At 33.8% G+C, this 11090-nt stretch overlaps 1 protein-coding gene across 2 annotated transcripts; it reads right to left on the reverse strand.

Moving 5' to 3' along the window:
- Positions 1-3813: 3813 nt before the first annotated feature.
- Positions 3814-8339, reverse strand: LOC105125242 (O-Glycosyl hydrolases family 17 protein). Of its 2 annotated transcripts, none has more exons than XM_011025618.1 (4): positions 8039-8339; positions 4842-6065; positions 4449-4476; positions 3814-4264 (listed from the first exon to the last, which is right to left on the reverse strand). In XM_011025618.1, the coding sequence occupies exons 1-4, from the start codon at positions 8094-8096 to the stop codon at positions 4108-4110; spliced, it is 1467 nt and encodes a 488-aa protein (XP_011023920.1). In that variant the 5' UTR covers positions 8097-8339; the 3' UTR covers positions 3814-4107. The 2 variants fall into 2 exon arrangements, with proteins under 2 accessions (XP_011023920.1, XP_011023912.1); XM_011025610.1 differs by having other exon boundaries at positions 4812-6065.
- Between the last annotated feature and the right edge of the window lie 2751 nt (positions 8340-11090).

The following is an 11090-nucleotide window of genomic DNA, read 5'->3' on the forward strand; positions in this document are numbered from 1 at the left end:
ATAATTAGATTTTAATCCTATAATTTTTATTTTTTTTTTTTTTTTTTTACCTTTCAGCTGTACAACACTCTCTCATCCTAAGAGCATAAGAGATCGCTACTCTTTTACCATTTTGTTGCTGCATTATTTTCTTTACATTACAAATTAATTAAACCAGGCAGGAAGCTTAATATCTTCGGTTTATTTGTCAAGGATTTTCGTTTTTCACGCTTTAGACATTTACTATGAATTAGTACAATTAACCTCACCATGTTATCTGCAACACGGTGACACAAATAGCATTTTTTTTTTTTGGTCACTTAATCCTCTCACCAGCAATTTCACTGGCACAAATATCACAAGCTCAGGTTTTGATAAATGATAATGCCAAGGATACCTGCAAGTGTTGCCTTTGTTATCTTGCAAAGGTGGACCTGCGATAATTTGGAGTCTTGAGTTCATTTGCTCAGCAAGCAAGAAATGAAAAGCTGTCGACAGTCTTTGTCAAATTACTTGGACGTACCATTTACAGGTGTTCGGTCCACGTTGCTCATCATCTATAACCTCAACCTCGGTTACTCAACTTGTCTTGCTGTGCAATCCTTCCACACCTCTTTTCTTGAACTTTCTCCTGTTTATATCTACGAAATTAAAATTCAAACTCAGTTACTAATATTGTAGCTTGACTGGGAACATGGGGATTTTTACTGTCTGTAGAGTGAGAAATGCATGAAAGCACAGAATAGTTTGTGCAGACTCAGCAAATTCTTTCTGCTTTTGTTTCTGGTCGTAGTTCCAAAAATAGATATAAAACCTAAAAGTGGAACCAGGGGCACCCCATGACGTTCTATTTCTTGTCTTTGCGTACCTCGATGTACCTGAGCTTCTTGTCACGAGTGAAGTTTGCATGCTGCTCAGAGATGCCGTGAACAAAGATGTATTATCATGGTGGGATATCATCATTGAAAAGCCTTTGAATTCGAGATTGCATGATGAGATTCTGGTGCAAATCACTTCGAAGGCGAATGGAAAACTGAGAACTTTGCCTCTTTTAAACTGTTTCGAGATCACAGGATATGGGCTTCAAACTGTCATGGATAAAAATCTTTTAATCAGTATGGTATGGTTACCAAATCTACCTTCTTCTGTTTCTTATTTTTCGTTATTTTTATATAATGATTAAATCGATTTTCCTTGCTCTTTGGCTTTGCTATTTTAGGGGGGGGGGGGGGAATTTTGGGGGGGGGGGGGAGAATTTGGAGGGTACTTGCCACAGTTTTTCTAATAACCAATTATCTAGGTTAAGGTGGAATGGATAAGATTAGTTTGGTACTGGGGATTGCTTTAAAGCAAAATATACCTAACCTTATCAGTTATAAATGGATAGACTCACTTAGATGTTGACTTGAGATAGTTCGAGAAATGGATGAGTGGCTTCCTGAGGCAAAGCATAATTAAAGTAATTCACGTGAATTATATATTTTTAGGCAATGGAATTAATTAGTCGATCGAGTGACGTACCGTAGATCAGGATGAAATCCCATAGAAAGGTTTCGGCTCATATTTTCTTGCAATTGAAGTTGCTTCAGCTGACAAGTTTGCTGTAGCTGTGGGAACTCCCAGGTCTCATGTAGTTGAAAAATAAGAAGATACTGTGAGTGGGAACAAATTAGACCATGGCTGTTCAAAGATCTAATATCAGTACTAGCGCAACATTCATAGGTATATAAATCACAAAACACTAACCCCGAGGGTTAAGCTTGACTGTTAACGAGACTTGTTCTCTCGTTTCATTTGAAGGTCAGTTCCGCTTTTCTCGTCTACCATGACTTCTATTCAAAGCTCCAAGAATGTGTAACCCCGTGTAGAGTTCCCTTCTTGCCCTCATCTCCTTTAATTCCGGATTCCATGAGAAAAGGGTAGAACTCTTGCTTTCAGTTTACTTACTTGATCGATCAAGTCTGTCTGTCCTGTCTTCGTTCTTGCTTGAACGATTGTTGTCTTCTCTTCTGGCTACTCCATTCACCTAGAACGCGGCTAGTAGTCCTAGTTCAGAATTCCTTGCCTTGAGGAGTCCTATACAGCTCATCTTCTCCCATTTTGTGCTGTGTATATGTCAAACTATCTTCCATCTCTTTCCTATATCGGATAAACGTAATAAATAGAAGGCCTTGACAAATCCAACAAAGACCGAGAATTAGATCCTGGTACTTTTCTCTCTCTCCCTTCATCGGGCTTCGTCATCACGCTTTCCTTCCCACTCGGAGGATATCTAAGGTCTATTTTGCTGGTTACACAGAGCCATCGGTCACTTATAAATGCATGGAGCTAGATGCCTCTCGGGTTAGTCGCTTTTCGATGAAGCCTACACCTACTGGGAAGAAGGAAAAATAGGCCCTGAATACTATGACAGAATCGCTTGTTACATAATCTGCTGTTTAAGAATCAGCTGAAACAGGATTTCGATGTCACTTAGGAAAGGAAATTGAATTTGTGCCAGTTAACCCGATAGAATGTATAAAAAGAAGAGGCACGTGCCAAGACCAAAAGAGGTTTCCCATTGAACCCTAGTACGAAAGAAGAAAACTGGTCAGTGTTGTCAGAAATTTATTTTTCTAGATGTATCGGATCGAATGGGGACGGTGAGCTCATCTGGATTAAAAAATAAAAAAAATTTAGTTTTTTTTTAAATTATTTTTTAAAATAAAATAAATTGTAAAATACTTTTTAATTTTTAGTTATATCATGAAAAATAAACTGAAAAATAACTTATTAATATTTTAAAATTTTAGAATTTATTAAAAAAAAAAACAAATCTTACTAATTAAAAAGTTGAATGAGAATGAAATTTAAAAAATATTATTTTATAAATTATTTTAAATAAAATAAATAATAATTAAAATAATAGAAATCAAATCTACTAAATAAAAAATTAAAAGATAAAGAAATTAAAATAATAATAATTGATATTTTATAAATTATTTTAAATAAAATAAGTAACAATAAAAAAATAAAGATTAAATTTTATAAATAAAAAAATTTCAATAAAAAATAAATAAAAATTATAAAAATAAGAATTAAAGTTAATATAAAAATTAAATTTTAATGGATAAAATTAAAAAAATTTAAAATAAAATATATATGGTAATAAAAAATGTAAAAGCTAAATTTAATATAATTAACATATAATATGATATTTTTAAAATTTTATAATTTTTAAAAAATATTTTTCACTCAAAATAAAAAAAATACTTTTTAGAAAACTAAATTAAATTTATTTACCTAAAAAATATTTTTTATTAATTAATTTTTAATAACAAATAAACATAAAAAAATATTAAAATCATTTTCAGAAAATCATTTTTCATTCAACAAACGTCCCCTTGGAAGAATTCAGTTGGACTCGAAGTACCGTCAACTTTTCGAACCAAAATGAGACAAGACATTATTTTTTAGTTCTTTTAGCAGATTGCATCAGGTGAAATCCTAGTTATTTTTTATTCGTTAATAAGCTGCGCACACCCAGATGCTTTGAATGAATCCATTTTGGGAATTATAAGAACTATAAATTCTGAGAGGATGTTTATAAATATAATAATAGTTCTTTTTTATAATATTTTTTATTTTAAAATATATTAAAATAATATTTTTTTTTTAAAAGAGTAAATTTAAAAATCACAGTTGCAAACGCTAAAATGAGCAATCTTTCTTGAAAAAAACGCAACAACATTAGTCGCAAATTTGACCAAATGAAGGCCTAGAAGAATCTGCAAAATCATTGCATATCGAAGTCGAACTACAGGGAACAATCAAATTGTCTGCTGCTGAAAATCATCACACTACCAATCAGAAACAGACCACATCATAAATCCAGTTCAAAGAATACATATCCTGCCCCGAGAATATAGTTATAACTTACAACAATAATCCAGGCAAGTCTTTTCACCTACTCTTGTTAGAAGTACTTCATGGCTATATATAAGATCAGTCAACCTTGCCACCCCTCAACTCCTCTCCAGGAAAAACCAAAATTGGGTATGCAGCAAGCTGTCTAAGAGCATTAAAACGAAGGTTCTGAATGATTTCAAAGGGTATCAGGGGCTACAACTAATGCAAATGCACAAAGTTTTACAAGAAAAACACGCTCATTAGCAAAACACCTATAATCACTGAGGTTGTGAAAGAGCCAGCACCATAGATATATACTGAATGGCAACCAGACGTCGTAGAATTTGAAGATGGTGCCAGAGAAGTTGTATTTGGCAAGGTGCCATTTCTTCCAGCACTACATAAGCCAAAAAAAAAGGAGAGAAGAGATGTCAACAAACTACTCATGACAATCGGGTGTATCCATACCAGAGTTATTAAAATGCAGTACAAAGTGAATTAGACGTGGATGACAAGAGTGGAAAATAGAAACGAGAAAAGAAAAGTAGGCCTTTAAATCAATTAGGATCTTTAGTTTGTACCTTCCAGGAAATATACAGGAACCATGACCTGCACAGGTAAAGGAACATGAGAAGCTTCTTATGCAATAAGAAAACACTAGAAAAGAATAGACAAGCAACAGAAACTCTCACTTGTGAGAGCATCTCTGGTAAATTAAAAAAAAAAAAGGTCCAATCTAGCAGTTGCGAGAATTAAACACCCTAAAAATGTTAACAGGACCTGCCACTTGTCTTTGCAGTGAAGTAGCTTTTACGCTAGATAAACACCCATAGCAATTCATCTCACTAGCACATTAATGCTCATAAAGCAATTCATATCCTCACTGTAATGTAATTTGTTGTTTTCTTCTCAAATTCTATCTTGCTAGAACTATTATTGCTTACTTGGGTCAGTGGTGGTGATTGTAGCCACACCTTTAAAATCACAAGTACCGGGAGACTTGGCCATCTTCTGGAAATAAGCATTGAAAGCATATGTTGAATGAGCAACAACATTATCTGGCTCGTAACATGGCTGCCCTTGTAACAAGTATGAGCAATCAACTTTTCCTGGCCCGCAAGCCCAATCAAGAGCAGCTTGTAGCATCTTCGGGTCAGCACCTTCCTTTGCCACGCAGAAGGTTTGGTTTGTGGTGTCGTTTGCCAATACAGTACCAGCACCAGTCAAGTGTAAGGTATAAACTGGCATGCCGTCGGCATCAAAAAGCCCCCAGTTCTTTTCAGATAGTGCCCCGGGTCTCAAATCTTCATTATAGAGTTCATAAATATATGTACTAACTGCAATTTTAGGATGTTTGGGAGTGCCTGTGTTATTAAGCACATGCCTGATCAAGTTGCTGTTGTAAGTGTTAGCATTTTCAAGTGTTGCATCTGGCTCAGATGAGTCACCTTTGGAAGGCCAGCCAGACTCCGTCACAAAAATTGGGACATTGGTGAAATTCAGATAGGACATAGCAAAATATGCTGCATCAACAATGGCATCAAAGACATTAGTGTAATGAAGGAGTGTATTAGCATCCACGGCTTCCTTGTCAGGAGGGAGGGGACGGAAAAGCGCATAATCCAATGGGATCACACCATTTGATTGCATGTAGTCGTAATATGGATATGCATTTAGCATGAAGTACGACCCTGTGGACTGCAAAAATTTAAGCAAGGGAACCATGACTGGATCCCAAGAGCGATTAAAAAAAGCTTGGGAAGGAGGGAACGAGTCAAGGATGATGGAAGAAGAGTGAGGGGTAGAGACTTTAATCTGGCCATCGAGATTGGAGGCAACAAGGGCAGAATGGATGAACTTCAGGGCAGAGACCAGGACAGGGGCAGCATTTGGGATCGTAGTAAGGATTTCAGATCCAATTGCAATGGCTGTGATGTTGGTGGCAGGGACATGGGCTATTACATTTCGAGCAACCCAGTTGGCTGCCGTGGCATTTGATTGACCAATGCCAAGGATCTGGTCATTAGGAACAGAAACAGTTACACGGATGCCTGTGTTGGCAAGGGCAAGAAGCAGGGCTCGGTCTGCATCATAGAGCCTGACATGTCTAATATTCTGAGCCTTAAGAAGGGCTACCACCTGAGTTGGGCTTGGCATGTCAGAAAGTGCTGTGCCAATGTTTACACCAATGAAGCCATCTGGAAAAAGGGGGGGAAATGCAATTCAGCAGTAGGATGCAGGCAAAAAAATTGTCCTTGTTGACAGAAGATTTCATCTTAATGAAACCACTAAAAGTGTTGATAACTATATTTCATACGAAGTATGAATGCAGACATTGCAATACTATGTTTAGAAAGAGGATCAGTCCTTGACCTGAGAAAATCTGAAACACATAAAGGACGAGTGCATTTTGACATTGAAGAGAAAAATAGTCAGTAGTCAGGCATGGAAAATAATTTCCAAATTGTCAGACACAAAGTTCTGTAACTTGAGCTCATTTGACACCAATCAGGTGGATATCCATGATCATCCATGCGTTGTGTGCCTCATTTTTCACCCATACACAATACATTTTTTAGGCATTATCACTTAATAACAGTGGCAAAAACAACTAGTGGATAAAAAAGAAACATAAATGCAAACTTGATTCCTTTTTACAATTACAGCATCTAGCAATTTACCTTTACCCTCTTTTGGTCTTATTTCAAAAAATGGGATCAAATTCGTCCACTAATCCCAATCCAGTTTGGAATCATGATACTAAAAGCCCCCCACTTTTCTTATCGAGAAAAACTTTAAGATGGCACCAACAGATGATGGGGCTCACAAATTCTTTTACTGTTAAAATGCATGTTGTGTTTATCTACTTTGTACAATCATGCGTAACATTCATTGATCATCTTCATAGCAGAAGACATAAATGATAATGTAAATACAGGCATCGTTATCTGTCTTCTTTTGCAGAACTTAGATATAGAGGTTAATGAATTCCAATCGGCAAAGTATTTTTTATGAGAAAGATGTTATTTGAGGGTCTTTATCTGTGGGAAAAATCATGTTATTCGAAATGGGTTCCACTATGTAGTGAGTCACTTACAACCTGGAAAAGGTCATCTTTTGAGGTTGCTGCTATTTTTTGAAGAAAGGGAGGGTGCAGATTCCTACATTTAAACTATAAATAATATAAAGTAGTGTTATGGTGTCCAGTAAATAAATAACCCATCGCACAATTTATGTAGCACTGCCACCTAACTTTGAACATGGGTTTAAGCCTTGTCCGTAGTAGACCATCATCAACTTCGAAAATTTCCAAATATCAAATCTCTATATATTCATATGGAATACACGATAATAGGCAGGTTTATTCCTGAATACCATGACAATCAGATCTGCGACGAGGATGACTTCTATAATTTTAAAAAGAGCTCTGGGGATTAATAGAATAGCAGAGAAAGGTAATGGTTTTTGCATATTATATCCACTTGGGGGGAGGTATACGATGCTGTAGTAGAACATATGTATGCGACTGGTTGCGGTACTAGTAGCGAAATGACAATGATAGCCTTGGAAGAAGATTTCTAGGATTCCAATCCATTCAAACCAAATGCTTTTGCATCCTCGAGCTAATGGTATTTTGGTCCTACACCGTATTTATTAGAAATATATGACAGCATCTTCTGGTAAAAGGACTGCCACATGAGCTGGGAAGCAATATGGTTGAGATTCCCCATTAAAAGAGAGGGTGGAGAAGAGATTAGAGGTTTTCAGCGAAGGGAGAGATTATTATGCAGAGGCTTATGCTCTGGTAGAGATAAATGAAATATTGCAAAAATTTAATAAGAAAAGGGAGAAGCAAAACAGAGGAATACCCAGCAAAGAGGCACACACGAATATAACTACAGAGCTACACAAAAGCAGACAACTTGAAATGAAAAAGGAACTCGAGGTGAACGGAGAGAAAAGGCAAAAGCAAAATGGTAGAATAGAATGGCAACTAATGCCTGCAAATCATTGATTCAAGAGTGAAATGAAATAAAATAAGCTAGCTAAGAGCACTCAGCTGCAGCTAGTAATAAGATACAAGTACAAAACCAGAACAAACCAACAATTAGAGACTCAATTTAAGAAAAAGCAATAAAACCATGAAAGCACAAAGAAAGAAGCTTATTACCTTCATCAGCAGAAACAACAGACACTGTCAGCAAGAAAAGCAGGAACAGCACAGCCATTGAAACTTCAGCTACAAATTAAATCTTTTATATCTTGAAAAGACCATAAAACTCGGAAAGGAAATCTATTATAAGACCAACCCAAACACATTAGAAGAGAACGAGAAAGAGTCGGAAGAGAGAAAGCAGAGAGAAAAAAGTTTGCTCCTTTCGGGGTCTCTCTCTACTGTGGGAAGCGTTTTTTTTTTAAAAAAGGGACGGGTTTAGTTTAGTTTAGCTTAGTTGTATAGTAAAGAGACAGAGCGGGGGGGCAGGATTTTTTTATTTCTTCGTGTAAATACTCTTCGCAACAGCTACGTTGTAGAAAGAAACAAGATCATGACCCGCAGCATACGAGCGGGTTGCATGTGAGTTCGATTTTTTTAATATAAAAAAATCAAATATAAGTAGTATGTTCTCTAGTAAAAAAAAAAACTACGTGGGGATTAATTAATTTGATATGAACTTGTTAAGTTAGCGAATCTAAGTATGATTTTAATAATTAATAAGAATATAATTTAATTAAAATAATATTTTTTTTAATATTAAAATTTTAAAATCGGGATAAATTTGTTACAAATAAATCAAAATAAATTATAAAATTTAATTTTTAATTAAATTAATGTTGGTTGATGTGATTAAAAAATATTTTTAAAAAAAATAAATTAACTTGTTAATTCATAGTCATGATGATGAAATTAAGATTGCTTTATAAAGAATAAAATATAAAATTTAATTTTTAATTTTAAAATTAAATAAAAAAATCATTAGAAAATATAAAAAAAACCACATCAATCTTCAAACTCTTAATATGAGAAATATATAATATTATAAAAAATCAGGATAAATTATAGAGGTCGGTCTAAAATATAAAATATATAGTATTGTTATATAATAATGATTCATGAGAAAATAATTGGTTAATTCACCTGATTTTTAGTTTTTGGTAGTATTTTCATAAAAAATTCCTCCACGCTCACATAGCAGCGTTTACATCATTTAATAAATTAAAACGTGCTTTGCAATTTAGAGATTGATATATTATTTTACATGTAAAATTGATATGAATTCTATAGATCATTTTATCCTTCTAAGAAAGTGATGCTATACATTAAAGGAAAATTTTTTTAAAAAATACACAAAAGATATTAGACTGTATAACATCTATTATTGGATACTGTATGTTAAGATCATAGTCCATTATTTATTATTTCTTGAAGTTTTGTTTAATATTTAACGTTCATGCTTTCAAAACCATAGAGATTGGAAAGCCGTTTCATCAAATGCAATGATTCCAGGCTGCGATCGAGTTTTTTATATCATGTGTTTGAGGATGTAGTAATAATAATAGTTTGAAGTATTTTTTATTTAAAAATATATTAAAAATATAAAATATAAAAAAATTAAATTAAATTTTTAAATTTTTAAAAAACTCAGTTTGTACTATATTTCCAAACTTTTCTGAAAATAAATATATACCGTCACACTTTGTACTTAAAAATATCGGTATTTTTATTATCCGTTAAAAGAACTAAAGTTACCTTGGAAGGCGATATGTTCAACATGCACGTTGAGCGCTACGAAAAATAATTGGCTTTAGTTATAAATATAATAAAATAATTTTTTAAATAAAGGATCTGAGTGAAGTACCAAGGTAGGCAGGGAGGATATCACAGAGGACAAAACTTTGTTTAAAAATAAATTAGATATGTGATTTGAAGAGGTGTATCTGCAGGCTTTTTAATGCGGGGGCAGAAGGGGGTCACCTCACGGCCTTCGAGGGGAGTTCCAGTGTGGAAAATGCATATTTGTTTTTATATTTTTAAAAATATTTTTAAAAAAAAATTTAAATTTTTTTTATTAATTTTAAATTAATATATTTTTAATATTTTATTATTACTATATATTTTAATATAAAAAATTATTTAAAAAACAATCAAAGCCAGACTGCGACGAGCTGAGTTCCAGAAAGAAGAAGCTCCCTTCTCTGTGTTACTCCTCTTGTCCTGGAATGAGATAGCGATCGCCCAACTTTGCCAGTGTATAGCTGTACACGTTTCATCGTTTAGAATTCAGGGACTGGGAAAACGCATCTGAAAAGAAACTAAAAACATGAAACTTGAGTGAATCTCAAGGCAGAGGCAGGGGGGTTGGCAGGGCCCGACCCTGCAATTTCTTTTTTCTAGCCATTCACCTTAGATAATTTTAACTTTGATCTTAAATTTTAACTTGTAAATTTTTGAATGTCCAAGGAAACCGGAAAAAAAATGCAAAAGAAATCTTAATTTCTCGACGAAATCGACCCTAAACCATGGAGAAAAATGTGACTGAAGCTCCCTCTGGAGTCATCTCGTTGAACAAGAAGCAGCGAGTCAAGTTTTGTTCACGATTAAAAAAAAAAAAACTAGCCCTCTTAAATATCTCGATGAAGTTCCCGGCGAGATTTAAATTCTTTAATGGCATCTGATGTGTTTCCGGTCACGCGCAAAAACCTTGTTCTTTAACTTGATTTTCCTGTTGATTTCTAATCCCCATGAAAGACCTCACTTTTAGTGTTTGATTTTGTTTTTTTGGAACACACCTTTTAGATCGAACAAGTGTCTTGTGATAACGTAAAATAATTTACAAAAGTAAAAAAAATATTTTTAAACGGAACACGGTTTTTCTTAATACTTCATAAAAAGTAACTAGTATTGTTATGTAAAACGATTATTTTATTATATTTTTAAATAAAAATTATTTTTAAAAAAATTAACTATTATAGTTTTAAAAACTGAACACTTACCTTTTCTATGTAAAAAAAAACTGTTCAAATGTATGTGAAAAGAGATCTGTCATTCAAGATGATAATGGGCAATTCAACAAAACACCATGCAAAATGATATTTTTTCTTCGTTTGTCGAGAGTTTCAAGACCTGTTTAATAATAATAAAAAAATCATTTTTGATCTTCATTTGTAGCTATTCTTGGTTTTAGTTTTTAATTTTTTATCTAAAATTAAAAAAACATGTTCAT

The sequence above is a fragment of the Populus euphratica genome, unplaced genomic scaffold, assembly GCF_000495115.2.
Source record: "Populus euphratica unplaced genomic scaffold, PopEup_1.0 scaffold1.1, whole genome shotgun sequence".
In the NCBI taxonomy this organism is placed as follows: domain Eukaryota; kingdom Viridiplantae; phylum Streptophyta; class Magnoliopsida; order Malpighiales; family Salicaceae; genus Populus; species Populus euphratica.